This window comes from Caenorhabditis elegans, chromosome IV (genome assembly GCF_000002985.6).
Source record: "Caenorhabditis elegans chromosome IV".
Lineage (NCBI taxonomy): Eukaryota > Metazoa > Nematoda > Chromadorea > Rhabditida > Rhabditidae > Caenorhabditis > Caenorhabditis elegans.
In genome coordinates this window covers 10174662-10194553 of record NC_003282.8, presented here as the reverse complement: position 1 = coordinate 10194553, position 19892 = coordinate 10174662, and the positions used below count along the sequence as shown (strand labels likewise).

At 35.7% G+C, this 19892-nt stretch overlaps 4 protein-coding genes and 9 non-coding genes across 16 annotated transcripts; 5 read left to right on the top strand and 8 right to left on the bottom strand.

Annotated features, from left to right (window-relative positions):
- Window positions 1–108: 108 nt before the first annotated feature.
- On the top strand, window positions 109–10712 carry ptrg-1 (Tyrosine-protein phosphatase 4; the record flags this gene model as incomplete). 2 transcript variants are annotated; one of them, NM_001268541.3, is made up of 18 exons in its annotated part: window positions 109–275; window positions 1182–1272; window positions 4252–4441; window positions 6370–6514; window positions 6564–7131; window positions 7179–7272; window positions 7599–7779; window positions 7824–7902; window positions 7952–8081; window positions 8128–8364; window positions 8416–8687; window positions 8807–8941; window positions 8985–9265; window positions 9316–9451; window positions 9504–9650; window positions 9702–10170; window positions 10361–10494; window positions 10545–10712. In NM_001268541.3, 18 exons carry the CDS (start codon window positions 145–147, stop codon window positions 10602–10604), a joined length of 3480 nt encoding a protein of 1159 aa, NP_001255470.1. The 2 variants fall into 2 exon arrangements, with proteins under 2 accessions (NP_001255470.1, NP_001255471.1); NM_001268542.3 differs by lacking the exon at window positions 109–275 and having other exon boundaries at window positions 1189–1272; window positions 10545–10604.
- On the bottom strand, window positions 787–1002 carry K04D7.14. The gene has a single exon (NR_056517.1). It is a non-coding gene; the product is annotated as an Unclassified non-coding RNA K04D7.14 (non-coding RNA).
- On the top strand, window positions 1374–1500 carry K04D7.16. The gene has a single exon (NR_056516.1). It is a non-coding gene; the product is annotated as an Unclassified non-coding RNA K04D7.16 (non-coding RNA).
- On the bottom strand, window positions 3693–3830 carry K04D7.11. The gene has a single exon (NR_056515.1). It is a non-coding gene; the product is annotated as an Unclassified non-coding RNA K04D7.11 (non-coding RNA).
- Window positions 3715–3926, top strand: K04D7.15. Its single transcript, NR_056514.1, has one exon. It is a non-coding gene; the product is annotated as an Unclassified non-coding RNA K04D7.15 (non-coding RNA).
- On the top strand, window positions 4452–4854 carry K04D7.12. The gene has a single exon (NR_056513.1). It is a non-coding gene; the product is annotated as an Unclassified non-coding RNA K04D7.12 (non-coding RNA).
- Window positions 5253–5401, bottom strand: K04D7.13. The gene has a single exon (NR_056512.1). It is a non-coding gene; the product is annotated as an Unclassified non-coding RNA K04D7.13 (non-coding RNA).
- Window positions 10615–13894, bottom strand: gta-1 (putative 4-aminobutyrate aminotransferase, mitochondrial; the record flags this gene model as incomplete). Of its 2 annotated transcripts, NM_069461.6 has the most annotated exons (7): window positions 10615–10928; window positions 11014–11676; window positions 11724–12062; window positions 12387–12484; window positions 12527–12596; window positions 13281–13390; window positions 13847–13894. In NM_069461.6, the coding sequence occupies 7 exons, from the start codon at window positions 13884–13886 to the stop codon at window positions 10797–10799; spliced, it is 1452 nt and encodes a 483-aa protein (NP_501862.1). The 2 variants fall into 2 exon arrangements, with proteins under 2 accessions (NP_501862.1, NP_001294091.1); NM_001307162.3 differs by lacking the exons at window positions 12387–12484; window positions 12527–12596; window positions 13281–13390; window positions 13847–13894 and having other exon boundaries at window positions 10797–10928; window positions 11724–11948.
- A 358-nt stretch (window positions 13895–14252) lies between these two features.
- On the bottom strand, window positions 14253–16586 carry mspn-1 (Mitochondrial sorting homolog; the record flags this gene model as incomplete). 2 transcript variants are annotated; one of them, NM_069459.9, is made up of 5 exons in its annotated part: window positions 14253–14768; window positions 15570–16011; window positions 16066–16240; window positions 16286–16406; window positions 16450–16586. In NM_069459.9, the coding sequence occupies 5 exons, from the start codon at window positions 16582–16584 to the stop codon at window positions 14613–14615; spliced, it is 1029 nt and encodes a 342-aa protein (NP_501860.1). In that variant the 3' UTR covers window positions 14253–14612. The 2 variants fall into 2 exon arrangements, with proteins under 2 accessions (NP_501860.1, NP_501861.1); NM_069460.3 differs by having other exon boundaries at window positions 14259–14768; window positions 16286–16397; window positions 16450–16584.
- A 92-nt stretch (window positions 16587–16678) lies between these two features.
- Window positions 16679–17874, bottom strand: rack-1 (Small ribosomal subunit protein RACK1). The gene is made up of 4 exons (NM_069458.7): window positions 17730–17874; window positions 17498–17681; window positions 17307–17454; window positions 16679–17254 (listed from the first exon to the last, which is right to left on the bottom strand). Exons 1-4 carry the CDS (start codon window positions 17842–17844, stop codon window positions 16724–16726), a joined length of 978 nt encoding a protein of 325 aa, NP_501859.1. The 5' UTR covers window positions 17845–17874; the 3' UTR covers window positions 16679–16723.
- Window positions 17875–17878: 4 nt separating this feature from the next.
- K04D7.17 lies at window positions 17879–18063 on the bottom strand. Its single transcript, NR_101949.1, has one exon. It is a non-coding gene; the product is annotated as a small nucleolar RNA K04D7.17 (small nucleolar RNA).
- A 1112-nt stretch (window positions 18064–19175) lies between these two features.
- On the top strand, window positions 19176–19397 carry K04D7.8. Its single transcript, NR_056511.1, has one exon. It is a non-coding gene; the product is annotated as an Unclassified non-coding RNA K04D7.8 (non-coding RNA).
- On the bottom strand, window positions 19176–19409 carry K04D7.10. The gene has a single exon (NR_056510.1). It is a non-coding gene; the product is annotated as an Unclassified non-coding RNA K04D7.10 (non-coding RNA).
- Window positions 19410–19892: the final 483 nt, after the last annotated feature.

Below are 19892 nucleotides of genomic sequence, written 5' to 3'. Positions count from 1 at the left end.
CTCCATCTATTTTTATATCTTTCATTTTATATCCCGCAACTTCATTTTTTGTGCTCCGTGACTCTGCTTCGCCGTCATGTGCATCTTCTGTTTAAAATGTAATAATTTGCAGATGATCCACCAGCAGCACATCACCACATTATAATGCCACGGAAACATTTCATCTTTCTTATTTTTCTCTTTTGGAAATTTGACTCGGCCGAGTCAATTTCAGTCACTTCGAAAAATGCAACAGAGGCCTTGTTGCGGTGTCCGCCAGCTGAGAATTTTATAAGGTAAAGATTATACTTTTGATAATCAATTTGCAAAGATTATGTTTAAATTCACTCATAATAGTTCGATGGTCATTTCTTAAACATTTCAAAAAGTTTCCAAAATACTTTCCACAAAAACGTTCAGGCCAATTTTTAGGTTGACCTCCTTATGTGAAACTTTTGACTACAAGTAAACAAAATTATGTTTTTTCTTGTTTTGGAAACTATGATTTTTTACTATGATTTTTTTTTTGATACGTTTTAGCACTAAATCAAGTTAAACATTTTCCCAACTAGAGATACTTCGTCTTTAAAGTATACATTTAGTTTTAAAATATGAATATATATATAGTAATTTGAAATTTTAAATAAGCCTGAAAACTGTATTTTTTCAATGGTAAATTCAGAATTCTGCTCCTGAAGGCTTTAAAGAAATTTAGAAGGTTTTCTAGAAATTTTTAAACTTTCTCAAAATACGCATTTCTATATTTCATACATTTTACCAAGCTTGTTTAGTTGTAAAAGCTGTAGTAAAATCCCATTCTCATGCATATAAAGAAGTTTCATTCCTAAAAGTTTCTACGATAAGATCATGTGTACTTTTATGTGCAATCTTAGGCTTGCGTGTCGTCGGCTAAATGCATATCTGACTTTTTAATTTCGATAGTGGCTGAGGTAGTCAAAGATTCAAAGAGACACAGGTTAAAGCTGTCAAGCGGAAAAAACGAAAAGAGACGGAAATTCGGTGTGTTCGAAGGAAGTTTCTAAGAGTTTCGAAGAGAGACCTCTAAAAGGTTTGAAAGTAACAGGAAGTCAGAACTTTTTCGGAGCTTTTTGGATCTTATTAAATATAGAAATGACGCGTATAGACAGCCTGCAAATAGAACATTGACATGTTTTGCAAACCATATAATACTTACTTTTCAGAACCCACATGGCACCAGATTTCGAAACTCCTCGATTAGTTCGTCGACTTGATTGGTTTCAAGATGATTCATTAGTTGCAAGTTATCAACAGGTACGGTGTTTTACTTATGAAAAATATCGGGACCCTAACTCGGATGAAAATGTCAAAAAAATATATAAAAAAATAAATGTGTAATTCGATTCTCGCACTACAAGATTTTCGTTTTCATTTCCTCTCCTCTTCTCGTTGACAAAAAACGGACAAGTATATTCTCGAACAAAAGAAGGGAGAAAAAACGAAAGAAAAAGGGAGAGAAGAGGACGTCTTAATCTGAAAGGCTCTACGAATTCTTTTGCAAAAAAAAAGTGAGCAATCGAACGGGGGAAGGTAAATTGTGAAGTCATTCGTTTTACTTAAACTTACCATGTAGGCACAAAGATATTGGCCTTTCATAAATCCACACTGTGCAAAAATGCAGGCAGTACGTAGGAGGCGCACGGTAGGCCCATGTTTCTGTAAGCATAAGTTCACTGTTCGAAAACAAAAGATCGTCTTGCAAAGTGTTTTTTAAACCCAGACCTTTGATATTCTCTTCTTTTTAATTGGGATTAAATACGAATAGTTTCAAACTTATCAATTCCATTTCCCAAATTTTCTCCATAGCTTCTCCATATTCTTCTTCTCTTCTCCATATCTACATTCTACATTCTAGCTTCTCCATATGAAAAGTGACAATAACGACGACGACCGTATGTTCAATGTCTCCTGTCATCATCAATCTCAGTAGGACACGTAATTGGCAAGAAATATCTCATTTGTAACATATGGTCAAGAGTCGAGTGTGCGCGAGAAAATGAACGGGAAATCACTGAATCTGGTGGTTTTTTCTTGTATGGGCAGCTTGTAGTGCATTAGTTGGACACCTCCAAGAAATTGTTCGAAGCAGTTTTAAAAAGGGAATCGAAAGGAGAGAAGATTAGATTAGTCACGAACCACACACATTTCCTGAAAGATGCACGAGGCTTTGGAACTTTTGTTCCATTAGATTTTAGTGACTACAACTCTAGGAAGTTGTTCAAGGTGCAAGTTTTCTTTAGAAAGGAGGTAGATGTTACTGAGGCTTGTCTTTGAACATTTTTTGTATTATGGATAAAATTAAAAATTGTTCGCGAAAATAATGATGACATGCCCTTTCTCTAATTTTGGTGAAACTTTTCAAAACGCAACCAAGAATATTTCAAAATTCTAACAAAAGTTGGCTTAGTTAAAACAATTCGTGCATTTTCAAACCTCTTCAAGAAAAGTGGGTTCACGTGCGTCATTCATTATGTCAAGAGCCTTCAACCTCTCTCTAAGTACCATTCTCCTGGAATCGTGCCATTCTAAGGAGAGATCTAGTGTAACTTTGACACTTTTGCAAGTCTATTTGGGAAGTCATTTGAAGACGACGAACGGGAAATGTATTTACACAATACTAAATTCCATTGTGGTATCGCCTTCCTGCATCATTACTCAATTGGCACTCGTTAACTGCTCCCCGAACGGAGTCACTTTTCAAAACTATTGGAAACTCTCGAAGCATGTTGTACAACTTGTTAGATCCGCGTACAAAAAAGGAAGAAAAATTGAAAGAAAAGAAAGAACAAATCAGATTTCCTGTATCTTCTCGAAAAAAGTGTCTTGACTCTACGATTCTTTCCATGCCTTTTAGCAATTCAATTTTGTATCATGTTTCTTGAAGCTTATCCTTATTATGTTATCCCAGTCTTAGGTTATTCCTCTTAAAAATCTCCACTTTATTCAAAAATCGTGAAGAAAAAAGACCGGAACAATCCCATTTGATTCGCCCGTCTCACTATAAAACCTTCAAAATAAATAATATCTAGACGGGATGACTTTACCGGAAACGTCAGATTTTCATGCGTTCTTGTGAATGCGTGTGGGCTCGCGGAGCAAAGGGAACATCTTTCTTCGGGAACAGATTATGGAAAGGGTTTTAGAATATGTAATGCTTATTCTGGAACAGGCCATCAAAACCAAATGTATATTTTCGAAAAACATATGCCACGTCATCTTAGTAATATTACGTAGTTATCCTCCGACCACAGCTTAAGGCAATCCTAAGGTCATATGGTAATTGTTATACTGTGATTAAACATTGAGTTACGCAATCACGTGTCAATATTGTCAGTTTTATATACTCAATAGAACTCGAGGATACTCGTTCGAAGAAAATCTGAAATGTCTGAAAATTCTCATAGTCATCCAAAGATCTTTCAATTGAGTTTAGTAAGTGCGTGGTTTTCAACTGAATTATTGACAACTGGGCACCACGGAACCACCGAGAGTACTTGAAAAACTCTGAAATATTTAGATTTTTAAACTAGTTTTTTTGCATTTTATTTTCCCTTTGAAACTTATGTTCTGCACCATTTAGATATTCAGTTCATGAATGTATGTAGATGTTTATTCAAAAATCACAGTATAGGCATAGTAGTGTCAAACAAAGGATGACTAATTTGGTGAAAACTACCAAACTACCGACCATCTGCCTGATGAAAATAGTGTAGTGATTGGAAGAGACGCAGAGAAGACAGTTGGATGGGAAAGGCATAGGCGGTCTCCCGGATGTTATTCCGGTGTTTGAACAAACACTGAAGGACCTTCCGGGGCCGCCCGTCATTTGACACCGTTAGGAACGGCATGCTCACAGATAAATGGAAAAGGGATCTGTCAATTGCACCTGCATTTATACATATATTGGCATGAAGTGGTGAATTGGAAGAAATAACATATATAAAGAAATTGGGATTTTGAAAGTTAAAGATAAATTTTAAAAAACCATTTACATACATCGATTTACTGAGCAAAAATTTCCTATGAAAACAATGTAAAAAATGTACTGAAAAGACAAAATCTTATCAAAATTGGTTTATTTCTATGAAACAAAACTTATGAAAAAATATGCAAATTTGTTTCAAAAAAAAATTTATATTTCAAGCAACATTTTTACAACTGAATACTTGATATTAAAAGCCCAGAGTGGTATCAATAGTTGATAGATAATAAAATCATTTTAACAATTTTCAGGACATTCTCGCGGATTCTTCCCGTCAGTGGTGGGTATCTGATGGGCGATATCAACTCATCCGTCCATTCTACACACTTCGAGTATCTCCAGTCACTCCAGAAGATTCTGGAACATATCGATGTCGGCTTGAAACAGATCCATTGTTTTCATCACCACAGAGCACGGCTACACAAGAACTTGCAGTTATGGGTAGGTCTTCTTAACACCAAAAAAAACATGAGGATTACTTTATGTCCTTTTGAGAGTCATGCTCCATAAATCAGCCCACTTTGGCAAATGAGAACCAAAAGATTTAAAAAAGATTTGAGTGTACCATCAACTATGAGTCAACTTTTTGGGGGGCCACCCAGTTTAGAGAGCACTTTTCATCAGATAATTCATAGGAATTTCGGTGGGGTGTTCCCTTGGGTTTCTTGTGAAATAGTTCCTGAAATTGATAGAACAAAGACACTCATCTAGATTGGTATCTTCTTCACTCATTCCTCTCACCCACTTTTGTGGTACTGGACGAAAGGAATGAGAGTGAGACCCGTCAATTTTATGAGGGGATTATGAAATCACAGCTATTCACAAATAACCAAACGGGCGAGAAGAAAGGGAAAAATTGAAAGAATTGAACTAAACAAGTGTTCTAGTCAGTAGGTTTTCTACGATAGTCATGTCTAACGTAGGTACTCGTGGCAAACGGAGGCATTCTTGAAGGCAGGCATGTTTATGCCTACCTGTCGTATGCATGAAAATTGAAATATCAAAAAGTGCGATAGTTTCATTAAATATACTTTTGGAACTTTTGAAAGTTTATCGTAGAGAATAACCATTAAATACAGTGAGGAAACGTTGGAGATTTGTTTTAATTACATGCTAATTTTTTAAATAACTTACTTTTTATCGGTGTGTTAATTTAATTCCCTAACAAGTAAATACCTTTTCTCAGAATCCTCGAATTTTCCCGTCTCGTTGCACATTTTGCTCATCCGCTTTGTGTCACATACACGTTTTTCGTGTCGAGACCCAATTAATTGTTTTCCGTTTTCACTCCCTCTTCACACCTAATCCAGTATTCAACAAGAGCCACATAACTTATCCAACGAAATTACTGCTCGTCCTCTTCTGTGGCGCAATTATCGCATTTTCAATGAGCTGCTATATTTTCTATGTGTGTTACAAGAGTTTGGTCAAGAGTCCGAAATGTGAAAAAGCATATAGTTAGGGAGTTTGACTTTTTTTTTTGAAGAAAGTGGAGACCCAGACGGCATTTAAGTTTTCCAGTTAGACACAAAAATGTTTACCTTCAAGGTCAGACACTGAAAAGTAAGCCGAATGACGGGAGGCAGGCAGGCACTAGGTGCCTTCATTCATTCATGCCGGAAAACTTGCCTGCCCAACAAGTCCCTACAATTTTTCAAAAAGATAAACATTTTCACATTTTTTTATCATGTCATTTCCGATCACTTCCATCTCCAATGAAAACTATTTTAATCTTCCAGTAACATTTTTTTAATAAATTCCAAATCTGAAGGGTACTTACTTTACTCTTTTGTGCAGATGACATTTTGAAGTAAAAGAGGACGGACGGGCGGTCACAATTGAATTTCAAGTGTTTTGAAAATTGCATCAATTTCTGTTCGTGATTTGAAATCTCTGTTTCGAATTTTCAAAATTCTGCACTTTTTATTTAGGGATTGAATGAAAACTTTTCTTTCAGAATAAAGTTTTAAAATATTTTAAAATGGATTTATAATGAATATTAGAACGTTCTCAGCACTTTTCTGTCCTTCGAGAAAATTTTTTCCTTTTTTGAAACCAGTCATCCAAATCTGTGAGGTATCATAAATCCGTATTCATTCCTGAAGTATAATAATAATGATAGGTATATATGTGCTCTTGACCTTTTTCTTAAGCCGTCTTGTGGAATAAGTAATTGGTCGGGTTTAAATGGGCAGGTGAAAAGAAAGAAATGGGAAAGATATGGGCATTTGAGATGTATGATAGATTATCAGGAACTATGAGAAATTTCAATTTAAATTAAAAGAATTGAACAAAATTAATTCCAAATGTTGGACTTGTCAGAGCATTCTGAGAGCTTTCGAAGGGATTTTAATAAGTAATATTTTTAGTAAAACCAGTTGCACCGTCATCTCCAGAAATCAAAACATTCACAAATCGTTCAATTACTCTTGTTTGGACACATAATGCTGCCAGAGCTCATCGACCAATTCTTCGATTTTCAGTTTCAGTTCGCACCGTTTCTGATAACACAAGGTGATTGATACCACCCAAAAGTTTTGAGATTTCAGTTCATAACTTTCAGATTTGTGATGGCTGCTCCTTCAAATGCGACTACTGTAATCGTGGATAACCTATCTCCATACACACTTTATGCATTCTCGGTACGAGCTGAAAACTCCGCTGGAAGCAGTGATTTTGGACCAGAGACCACATTCCGAACACTCGGAGAATCACCGAACAGACCTCCACAAATTCAAAAAATTAGAAACATAACATCAGAATGTGTTGAAGTTACAATAACACCCCCAGATGAGATGAATGGTGAACTGGACAAATATCTGGTTTTAATTCAAGCCGTGAATGAAACTATTCCACGAAAAATGACATTTGACAAGCCAACTTCCACTCCATTGACAATATGTGCTCTGTCACCTTCCACTGATTATGCATTGGCAATTGAAGCAGATAATGGATTTGGAACAAGTCCTCAGGCAACATTGGTTTTTCATACAGAAGATTCCGTTCCAAATTGGTCACCAAGTACAATCACGACTTTGCCCGTTGTCGGGAAACCAGAAATTACGGTTCTATGGCCAGCGCCACCATTGAATGCAACTGAAAAAGTTATAAAATATCATTTGTATTACAAAGTAAGTATTATGTTTTTACAGTGTTTGCAAATTTTGAAATTTTTCAGGCAAAAAATGAAGATCAATGGAAAATTGAACATTTAAATGTGAGTCCAAATGGTGTCAAATCGAAACTGTTCAAATATCGATTGGTGGATCTAAGTGAGTTTGGAAATTAATGCTTGAAACTTTTGCGATATTAATCTCAATTTATTGAACTCGGTTTTTTAATCAGCATGTAGAGAAAATGAAAAATCAAATTTGGTTGCAAAACACAAAAACCCGAGAAGCCTAACTTGGAATTCAGTGTACCATACATTTGAGAAAACATATTTTAAAGAAATACTTTTTAAAACATAGCATAAAAATATACTTAAAATTTATTCTGAAGAATGTATACGGACACCTAGGCTTGAACACTTTGAAATTATACATTGACTTTTCGTCAGAATAAAACCAAATTATTTCAAATCCTTGAACTTTTTCAGATCCAAATACCCAATACCGTATCCGAGTCTCTGCCTCAACAATCAAAGGAGAAGGTGCCCAAAGTGCGGATAGTGTTGCTCAAACAGATGTTGGTGAGCCGGGAACTGTTACATTCAAAGATTTGAATTTTGATTGTAAAAATGGAGTGAAATTGCGATGGAATTATGAACCAAGTGTCAAGTTCGTTTATAAATTACAAACTATATAAAAATTATAATTTTCAGTTCGAAGAAGTCGCCAACTTTCACAGTAAAAGTCACGAATCAAACTACATCTTTGCAATTTAATACTACAATGTTAAGTGTAAGTTTTTAAATTGAAAATCCTAAAATAATAAAAATGCTATTTTCAGCTAGATATAATTGATCTGTCACTCTATGATGAATATACACTTAGAATCATTGTTTTGGAAAGAAGTACAATTGATAATTCAACTATTTTAATAGGAAAATATAGTGATAGTCATCAATTTATTTTGAAAGGTTTTTAGTTTATTTTTTAAAAAATTTTCAAAAATATAATTTTCAGATAAATGTTCATATCAGAGCTCATTCTGCTCCCCGGGTGAAAAATGTGCAAAATTGACATCATCAGCTGGAAATCCACGATACATTTCTGTCCTCATCGTGATCTTTGCAATCATTATTTTTGCATTCATTTGTTTTGTGATTGTACATTTTGCACGTGGATCTATGAACTTCAAGCATCTTCTGAAGAAGAAGGAAAAGTGTGTCTATTTAGAAGAAATTAGTCCTTTAGTTTACGGTAAGCCGGAAATTTTAATACTTCTAAAAAAACCCATGGAATTAAATTCAGATTCCGCTGGTCAAGAAGATATACCGGTTGAATTGTTCTATGGATACGTCGAAGATCTCAATAGAAACGATTCATTAAAGTTCAAAACACAGTTTCAAATTCTCGAATCTCAAACATCTGGAATAGATTCAGTGGATTCTGGAGAGTCGAATTCCTCTTCTGATGAGAATTCACAGAAGAATAGGTACAATAATATTGGGGCCATAGAAGCGACCAGGATACGTCTCAATTCTCCAACTGGAAATGATTATATCAATGCCAACTATGTTGATGTAAGTTTTTGAAATAAAAAAGTTCGTTTGCAAAAAGCAAGAAAACTTTGTCTTCGAGTATTTCCAAATTCCTTTGAAACTTCATTTTCAGTCAAAAACTTTCAAGTTAATTATTCCAGTCATGCAATGAACGTAATGCCTACATCGCAACACAAGCTCCACTTCCATCCACATTTTCCGATTTCTGGAGTATGATTTGGCAAGAACGGAGCAATATTATTGTATGCATCACAAATATGGTTGAAGATGGAAAGGTAACTTATATAAATTTTGACTTTTAAACATCTCAAATTTCAGAGAAAATGCGATCAATACTGGCCATCACAACAGGATTCTCCGCAAACTTTTGGAAATTATCAGGTCACTTTGGTATCAGAATCTACAAATGCCCACTTTTCTCATCGAATATTGGATTTGAAAATTGCAAAAGCAGTGCCAGCTGTTGAACGGAAAGTCCATCAGCTTCACTTTATGGGATGGCCGGATCATGGAGTTCCTTCGTCTGTTTTCCCACTTTTAAGCTTTGTTCATTACACTTCCGATATTCATTCCACCGGACCCGTTGTAGTTCATTGCAGGTATGTTATTCTGAAATCCGAGAATTTTAGTTTTAATTTTATATTTTCAGCGCCGGAGTTGGTAGATCTGGTTCATATATCCTTGTTGATAGCATGAGAAGGCATTTGATTAGTTTCCGAAGACTCAATGTTCAAGGACATTTGACACATATGAGAAGACAAAGAGCGAAATTGGTGCAGACTTTGGTAAGAATATCTACTTTCTTTGAAATCTTAGTATCAAAACTTCTGATTTCAGGAGCAATATATTTTCTGCCACGAAGCTATCCGGCAATTGATTCGTCACGGAATCACACGAGTTCATTCAGACCTTTTTATGAGATACCTGCATTACTTATCCGAAGAAAATTTGAACGGAAAAACAAGAATGCAGTTGCAATTTGAGGTTTGTATTAGATATTTTTCTAACTCCTCTCAACTTTAGTATTTATTCAAGGATATCTGTGATTGCAAACATCAACCTCGATGTCTAATTGAATCAGACGTCATAACACTCCCAGGATACCATAGATCTGATGAATTCATGGTCGGATCATGGGGTAATGAATGTGAAGATCTTTGGAGATTAACATGGCAACAAAAAGTTCAAACAATTGTGATTCTAAACCAACGAGACTCGTTTTGGAGAAAACTTCCCAGTTGTATATACGATGGTGAAATTCAACTTCAACACGGAGATAACTTTGTCCTGCTCCAAAAAGATGATCAACAACTGTGTGTTCGAATTGTGAATGTGTCAAGAGCAGATTTGGATACTGATTTTTGGAGGGAAATTGAAAATGTTCAAAAACAGAGGATCACTTATCATGATGCTCCATTGCTTATTCTGGCTCATAAATACCCACCAAGTGTTCCATCACCAACAGATAGTACTTCTACATTATCACTTTCTATTTTGTTTAATGGTGAGTATAGCTTGATATCTATCAATATTTTTGGTTCAAAAAAATTTTGTAACACAAATTTGGAGTTTATAAAAACCCCTTTGGTTCTAGTTTAAAAATGGTAGTGTGCGTAGAAACGTACATACTATGATCTGTAAATACTTTAAACTTTAATTATATTATATTTATAACAAAATTGATGAATATTCAGATGATACAGCACTTGCATTCAGTATTTGTGCAGCCACAACTTTAGCGTGTCAACTGGAGACAACGGGTTGTGTTGACGTGGTACAGGTTCTTTCATCGTATACCGAAATTCAGTGTGGTATTTTTGCCTCGAAGGTGAAAATCGAATTATCTCATTTTCCAATACCAAATTATTTTGTTTTCAGCAAGAAATCGAGATAATCTATGAAAAGATGTCACAGCTAGTCGGAGGAACACGTGTCTAAAAATTTATAAATTCAATTGGAATCGATCCGAAGTATAACTTCCCGAGAAGAAACAATAAAAAATCAATTTCCGGTGTCATTATAAATGAATATTTAATTTATTAATTATATTTTGAAATAATAACAAGCTAGATGGTCAGCGAAGCAAATAAAATGGATACAGCTTTAAAGAGAAAACAAAAGAAAAAATGATTACAATCCCTTCAAAGTCTTGTCGAGAAGATCGAAAGTCAGATCCAAATGTTTTTTGGTGTAGACGAGTGATGGACGGAAACGAAGTGAACGGTCTCCACATCCTCCACAGTGAAGTCCGTTGCTGATGGCCTAAAATTAAATTGAAGTTTAAGAAATTTAATATATAAATGTAAGATGGCTGAATTTGACATTTATCACTATTAATTCTGCTTACCAAGTCAACAAATTTGTCTCTCAAAGATCCAGATGGGAAGTCAACGGCGGCAAAAGTTCCTCTTCCTCTGGCTTGATCCAACTTTCCTCCAGACGATGCTTGAAGTTCTCCAAGTCTCTTTTGGAATTCAGCTCCAACTTCTCTGCTCTGCTCAATCAATCCATCTCTCTTAATAACCTCAACAGCCTTTTCCAAAAGAAGAAGCTTGGTCGGATCTCCCATCCATGTGTTGTAAATACGGTAAGCCTCCTTAACTCGGAGATGTTCTCCGTAGAAGTATCCTCCTGTCAAAAGTTTCTTTGAGAATGTGACCATATCTGGTGGAGAGCTCAAGTTCCAGTGATCATGAGCCCAGATATCTCCAGTTGCTCCACCTCCAGTTTGAACTTCATCAACAATGAATACAATTCCATGTTTAGAAGTAATATCACGGAGGCCTTGGAAGAATGCTGGACTTCCATAATGATCTCCACCTTCTGCTTGAATTGGTTCAACAATAATTGCAGCTACATCATTATCACGACGTTTCCATTCGGAAATCTTCGCTTCAACGTCAGCAAGACACTCCTGATCTTGCTTCTTATTGTATGCAACATTCTGGTCAAGTGGATACTTATAACGGGGGAACTTGGCAATTGGCCAGTCAAATGCTGGAATATCAACCTGAAAATAATTAATTAGAATTGTTTCGAAATAAAACTTTGAAATACCTTATGAATTGGCTTACTTCTGGTAACCGACAACATGCACAAAGATCTTCCATGGAAAGCTCCTTCAAATCCCATAACTGAAAGATTTGGAGTTCCTGGTTTCTGTTGATTCATGCAGCTTTCCAAATGAAGAGCATCTGGTCCAAGACCTCCTCTTCTCTGAGCTTGATACCAGATAAATGCAGTTTTGATTGCATTCTCGTTGGCCGATGTACCGCAAAGCATTGTTTGAACTGCCTTCAATCCTTTTGGAGCAATTGATGTAAGAGCATGAGAAATTCCATCAGCAAAGTCGGTACGTGGGAAGGATCCAAGAGCTGGACGAGAAACAAGAGATGTCTGAAAATTTATTTTCTAATACATTTCTCAACTTTTCAGTAAGTATCTTGTTTTCTTTAGTTTTATCCAAATATTACAGACAGGCAAATCACTTAATATTTAATTTTTTACTGGTTTCTAGGTGTACGGTTAATGTGAAAATATGGTCATTATGTGCCTTCCTCCTGCCTGCCTGACTGCCTACCGCCTAATTTCTGTATTTGTGCCTGAATGCGGATGCGGCGTAAAACATTTTCATGCGTACATGGAAGGCTAAGTTCGAATGCTCCAATTGATTGTAAGAGGTTCAAAAATTGATTTTGAAATCAATTTATAAAAACTCACAATCAAATGTGGCTGCGAAGCGACCTTAACCAAATCTGGATGATTGTATCCCAAAGGAAGAGATGATATTTGAGTATAGACATCGAGAAGTGCATTTCCTAAATTAAATCCTGGTGTGTAAACTGAAAATAAAAACTAACCATCAGCATCTACAACGTAATTTCCGAATGATTTCTCGTAGTCGACATGGAAACGAACGGATGTAGTTTGCTGAAAAAAAATTTTTTTAATTTTTATAAAATTTTGAAATCTCATATTGCATTTGGAATGATTCATATGTTTCATAACTACAGTATTTTTGACAATATGTATAAAATTTAAATTTCCTTGAAATATTATTTTATTTTTTGTATTATCAATGAAATTGAAGATTTGAAATTAAAAAAACTAAAATCAAATAATCAAAACTCCTGAATGTCAGTTGTCAGTTGACCAGAGAAAGTGTAATATTTCTGAGACGAATTTCATTCGTTCTGTGATAAGGGTAAGAATGTGATGTTCATGTAATTACGGAGTTGAGATGTTGGTTTTTGATTTGAAAATTGAACTGAATGGCTCGAAATTCTTCGCAATTGTGTGACCATTAAATAGCTAATAATGTTTTGTAATCTAAAATTATAATTTATCTATCTTATAATTCTTAATAATTTAGAATCAAATTGACAATGTTGAGCTTCTGTTGAGCAAGTTGTCAGAAAGTTCAGCCAAAGTTTTTGTTTGAAAAGTAATTTCAAGCGATTTCGCCACTGAATAATTGTCAAAAACTAAAACCAATACATAATGAGCGTATAAGATTTAGAATAGATATAAAAAATAAGTTATCACAATTTGAAGGTATTTTAAGGTCCATGATGTTTAAAAAAACCATTTAACTTTCGATATCTCAATTCTTACATGAACTTTATCCATTTCCTGTTTCAACGCCTTTGACTTTGGTCCAGGAATGCTCGTTGAAATACTAGGTCCAGATGGCTCGGCATTTGCAATCGCCGAAACTCCACGCACTAAAATAAACGTTTCAATTGAGTCAGAGCATTTTTTGGAAACATTCTCATGGTGTTGAAGTGTTTTAGTATTTTTTTAAAATTTCAGAAAATTTTGTTTTTTTAATCTTCCAAATTGAAACATGTGGTGAATATCAAAATACCTGCCAATTTACCAAAACTTCGATTTTATCGTTCAGTTTTTCTGATCTTTTCCCTATTCGGTTTTACTCGAGAAAAATCAATTGCCTTCGTTAATGTTTGTGATACTGATAAACTGATAAGAGAATCAAAAAAGTGTTGTTTGTTTCTTTTTCAATGTGTTTTAGGTCAAAGATGCAAGTAAAAAGGGTTGAAAATGAATGTATCTAGAAGAACTAAAAAGCTGCAGGTTAGGTTTTTCAAAATCAAAAATTATATGTTAAATTATTTCCTAAATAAATCCCAGTTGAATCCAAAATATATTAATTGGTTTACCCTGTTGGATTAAAGATGACTTTGCCAGTCTGGGAAGCATTCTTCCTTCTGAAAAAAACTATTCAAATTATTCGAAAATCGATTTGAAAAAAACAAAGAGAAAGAAGAGTAAAATTTGAAGTGGCAGGAGAAAACCGAATAATTTTTTCTCCCGTTTTCTCTTTTTAGGCGTCAAACGAGACGCAGAGAAAGGCAGGGGGAGGAGCTTATGTTTTTTAGTGAAGGAAATAAATGCGTTTTCTAGTGAAAATTGTTTGAAGAAGTAAACTGAAAAATTGGAAGCCAATGGAAGACGTTTATATTGAGCCTGTGAATGGTGTAAACTTGCTCCACGTTGTGCAAAGAAAAAGGCTCGCAGAGCACGAAGGGTGTAATCGGAAGGACAACTGACACAAAGAGATGGGGTCACGTGATCGATTTATTGTTTCTTCAGATTCTGGAGATATCGACAAGTGAAAGAAAAGAGAAAAAGAGAATACAATCTAACCGGTAATCTAAACGTACTTATTAAATCAATGCAATACATAAGAATAGGGAAGTAAAAAATCAGGAATCAGAAATATTAGTTTTTGAATCTGTTCTAGAAGCTCCGGGGAATAAAAAAAAAGATTTTCGATTTTAAGTCAAAGCACCGTTACATTTCTTTAGCTTTATACTACAAAAAGGTATAATAAATTGAGACCTACAAGAACGAATGGACTACTTTTAGAGAAAAAGAAATAGAAGTTTACATGAAATAAAACATTCGTTTCTTGAACTTTTAAGACTAATCAAGTGTTTCTTCAACAAGTAAATGTGCGGCTCTCATATATTTATGCACTGCTGACTCAAAATCGGACTGTTCCAATGGAAGAAGTTGATTTACGGAACCTCCAGAAGCTACAGTAGCTTTTGCTCGAGCGAGAAGAGCAAGACGACAAACCTGAAAAATTACATAACAACACGATTATTGGCGTTTCATTTTCCTGTAACATAAAAACTTAAAATTTTCGAACGCGTATTATTTTTTAAGCTAATTATTGTGTATCTAACTTCTAAATATTTTTAGATGATTTTGGAAGAAGTTGAAATAATTTAAATGAGTTTTTTTAAAATTAAATTCAAAATTGTAAGTTTTTTCAAGCTCACTATTAGAACAACTTGTATTAAATATATACAATTCTCTTCACTAATGTTTTTATTTGTATTTTTTTTTCCTTTAAGGTTACTGTAGACAATTATATTACATTTTATCATATTACAAATTACATTTTTCCTTTAAAATCCAATGCATTTTTCACATTAGAAACATGAATTAATTGTGAAACAGCAATTTATTCTCATGAAGCTCGCAAAACTTTGCGATTTCTGCCCCAAATATTCTCGACACGAAATTTTATGTTAACTATGAAAAGGTGTGTACCTTTAAAGAGTACTGTAATTTCAAACTCTCGTTGTTGCAAAAGTTTAATCGAGTTTTCGTAGTTTTCAATAAAAACACATATACTTATTTGCTGTTTCACTATTAATTCATGTTAAAAATGTATTGGATTTTATAGGAAATCCAAGATATATTATTGTCTACAATTTTTCATGTTGAACAGATTTATATTAAATATTTCGTTACCGAATTCCACTAGAATATATGTGACATATATAGCCACAAAGCGAACTAATAATATTACGACCATTTCGGGGATGTAATATATTTGATTAAAATTTTAAAAAGAAAAAAAGCACGAACCTCTTTCAAATCACTTCCACTAAGACCTTCTGCTGCCTGTGCGATTTCTCCGAGATTTACAGTATTATTGATCTTTTCATTCCTGAGAATCACATTAAGAATCTGACTTCTTTGCTTGGCATTTGGTACTGGAACTTGGAATCTTGCAGTCATTCTGCGTAGAATAGCAGCATCAACGTCTCGTGGACGATTTGTAGCTCCCATAACAATGATTTGATCTCCAGAACTAGAAAATCCATCCCATAATGTCATGAATTGTGCCTTCATCATTGCTGTTGATTCGTGATCATGAGATTGTCTGTCTCGGAGGAACGAATCAATTTCATCAATGAAAATAATTGTTGGTTGAAACTTTTGAGCAACAGAGAAAACAGCGGCCGCAAGTTTTTGAGACTCTCCGTACCATTTATCAGTTAGGTTTGACACTTGAAGATTGATAAATCTGAAAGGTAGCAATATTTAAAACAGGTCAATTCTGCATTTATGAATAACTAACCGGCATCCAGCTGCCCTTGCAACTGCTTTCGCTAAAAGAGTTTTTCCACATCCGGGTGGTCCATAAAGAAGAATTCCACGTGGAGGAGACAATAAATGACTTCCACTTTGCGATGCGAATCTCAAGGGTAAAATAATGCGATCCTTTAGTTCAGCAACAAGTTCTTCGCAGCCACCTGTAAAATTTTTCTTTTTTTTTGCGAAACAATTTTCTGTTCTACCGATCTCATCCCAATCTGCTCCAACGTCTTCTCCGCCAACAAACTGCGTGGCGATTCTAATTTCGTGCTCTGAGAGTTCTATTTGACGATCGATACCAAGTTCATGAAACAGCTGTGCCACCTGTATATTAAAAAAACAAAATTAGTGTTGTAAATCTACAAACCTTCTTTTTGCTTTCTTCATTCACACTATAATTTGGATCCAAGTACTTGACTAGATAGCGCACTGATAGAAATGAAACTGCAGCCGCCGCCACTACTCGAATTGCAACACCGATCAACTCATTACGATCCGTCATCTCTAACATAACAAGTATACCTTGCTGTTTTATCATCTGCTAGATATTCTTGATTAACGCGAATAATTTATCTGACATGGTTGAATACAAAATTATATCAACAATTTTATTGAAGGGTTTTGAATTAACAGGTAACAAATTAGTTGGAAGCACGGATCGACACCTGGTACACTCGGATGATGTTATCGGTGTATCCGGCGAAGAGGGTTTGTCCGTCTTGAGACCAGGCCAAAGAGATACACTGTGGGCTGGATCCTCTTGAGCTTCCAGAGCTGGCGATTTCTGGCTTGAGCTCCTCGATCTCCTTCTTGTCCTCGAGATCCCAGATCTTGATGGAAGATCCGACAGCGGCGCAGAGCCAGTATCTGTTTGGAGAGAAGGACATGGCGTTGATGACGTCGTTTCCTGGAAGGGTGTACAAGTGCTTGCCCTCGTTGAGGTCCCAAAGCATAGCTTGTCCGTCTTTGCCTCCGGAAGCACAGAGGGAACCATCTGGAGAGACGGTAACGGTGTTGACGTATCCGGTGTGACCGATGTGGTTGGTCTTCAGACGGCAGTTTCCGAGGTTCCAGACCTTGACAACCTTGTCCCATCCTGCGGAGACGATCACTGGATCGCGGTTCGATGGAGAGAAACGAACGGTGGAAACCCAATCGGTGTGGCAATCATCCTAAACAATAGTTTCGATAAATCTTCCTATAAAAGAATTTGAAAAAACGTACAGTGATGGTGTACTTGCACTGGGCAAGAGTGTTCCACAGCTTGATGGACTTGTCGCGGGATCCAGAGACGATTTGTCTGTTGTCAGCAGAGAAGGCAACAGAGAGAACATCCTTGGTGTGGGAGATGAATTGACGGGTGCTCACTCCCCTATAAAATTGTTTGCACAATGTTTTTTTATTGAATTACTTACTGGTTGAGGTCCCAGAGGCGGAGGGTCTTGTCCCAGGATCCAGAAAGAGCGAATTGTCCGTCGGAGGAGATGACAACGTCAGAGACGAAGTGGTTATGTCCAGTGAGCGAACGAACTGGGCGACCGATTGGTCCCTCATCGACTGGAGCAACGCTGTCGACATCCCAAACAAGGATAGTCTTGTCTGAAAAATGTGAGTATAAATTTGAAAACGTTATATTAATTGACTTACCGCGGGAAGATGACAGGACAGTGGTCTTGTCGTTGCGGGTGTAGGTGGCGATTTGGGTAACCCATCCGGTGTGACCCTCGAGGGTTCCGGTAAGCTTCATTTGCTCTTGGACCATTTTGCTATCTGTGTAACCCCGTTCGATCTGCTAAAAATAAAAATGTTCCATATAAAAAAATGAAAATTTTGGAGAATAGAGCGAACGAAAACCATAATTTTGTTCGAATTATGTTAAAAACATAGCCACTTTAATTATTAAATGTTGAAAATGTTGAAAAAATCATTGCTTTAACAGAAAAATACAGAAAAAAGGAAAAATCGTCCTAAAAATTCGCGTCAAACTAGCCAGCCAGCAGCAGAGGAGAAGGGGTGAGTCGCTGCGAGACCCCACAGCGAAAGTCTATGCGCCTTTAACCTGGCACTTTGCCAACTAACGAATTTACGGAACAAATTAACTTTTTCTTGTAAATTTGCATCTATGAAGCAGTTTTTGACACTTTTTTAAATTTACTTATTTATTTATTCAATTATTTATGTTTAGCTTTTATTGTGACAGTTGTTTTCGAGTTTAGCGAGCCATTTATTTGAGCCTTAAAATTAATATTTCTGAAAACTGGTTTGATTTCTTCGAAAAATTATTATTTTCTCATTTAAAAGCAAAAATACTTTAGTTTTTACATTAAAATCAATGTAATGTGGGTTTAGTTCTAATTATTCTCCATCCATTCAAATTCATCGTGTCGAGCTCGAATTTTAAAGTTTAACATTTCAGCATCCGGGGTTGCATGTGTGCAAGACATATTAAGATTACTGCATGAGATATTGCCAGAAAAATCTGACGAGACTAGTTCTTTGCGCATATCTATTGCTTTTTCGTGGAATTCCTGTCAGCTTAGTCATGCTTTTATGGGTTTCAAATTGACGAAGCGACAAAAATGTTGACTTCTTGTAGAAATTGGCCAATTGTCCGTGAAAACTTTGGTATGTGCTTGAAAATCTTCGAGTTGTTTCCTTATAATGTTTAATACCTTCTCATCTTAAATTTTACGTTGATATGCCAACATCACTATTTTAAAGTTTTTTTTTCATTCAAAAAAGTCATTTTTATTTTGAAGAATTTTTGAATACAATATATTTTCAATAATTCCCCATTTTTTAGCTGACTTTCAATACAACAACAGAACCTTGCAATAGCAATAACATCACAACAATTCCCATAATGAAAAATATTTTTTTGCTCCTAGACATTTTTTCGATATCTGTTTTTTTCCAATGGGAATGTCAACAATCAACTCTTTCCTGAGCCAATCTTCACTCGATTCTCTGTCTTCTCTGCAATCAGTGCAATCTTTAACCCAATCAACCTGCGTCTCAACTTTCCGTTCCTCTCTTATTTCTTCGCAGCACCTTCCGTTGTATTATTGATCGGTTCGCAGTGGTTTGGCGGTGCTTTTCCGCACCGTCCCTCGCCTTTTCCTCCTCCAATTTCTTGCCTCTACACAGACTGTCCGATTTATTTCTTGTCCTCTTCGCCTCTGTGTTGTTCCTAGTCACATTCCTCCAAATGCCCGTCCCTATGTGTGTGTGCGGCCGCCGCATTCACTATCCGCCCGTTTAATCGCCCCCCCCCCCCTCAGACTTTGATTCCCTTCTTCACAACTTTTGCATCCTTTTCTTTCCTGTGTCTAGTGCCCCTGATTGTTTATAATCAACCTCTGATAGTAATAGAGATTAGACGTTGTTATCGGCACACGACGACATCATTATCACTTTGTAATTCAATTGGTGGTAACTGACTGGATGGGACCCTTTTTTCAGTTGTAGATGATCAGAACAATCGAAACTTTCATAAAGACACTAATCGAGGCTAATTTTTGATTAAGAACGGGAGTGGCAGAAGTTATGCCTTCTAGCTGTACATTTTCACTACAAATGTCCTAGTTTTTCTTTTATATGTGACTCCCATTTTAACAATTAACAATTTTCAATTGGTATTGTCATGCGGTACTTCTAGATTGTTGCAAAAATTGTTAAATATCATCATTGTAAGGAGTAATCAGTTAGTTGATAGTGCCTTCGTGATTTTTTAGAAAAATTGTTGTATTCATGTACTTTTCGTCTCTTATATTCTCATATCTTCATTAATAATCTAAAAGTAATCTGCAA

Bases quoted from the DNA above. Each gene is read 5' to 3' on its own strand.
- rack-1 (NM_069458.7), bottom strand. From the start codon at position 17,844: ATGGTCCAAGAGCAAATGAAGCTTACCGGAACCCTCGAGGGTCACACC. The intron at 17,455-17,497 runs GTAAGTAATTCA...ACAATTTTATAG, and splicing joins CGCCTCTGGGACCTCAACCA to GGGAGTGAGCACCCGTCAAT. The intron at 17,255-17,306 runs GTACGTTTTTTC...ACTATTGTTTAG, and splicing joins AGTGCAAGTACACCATCACT to GATGATTGCCACACCGATTG.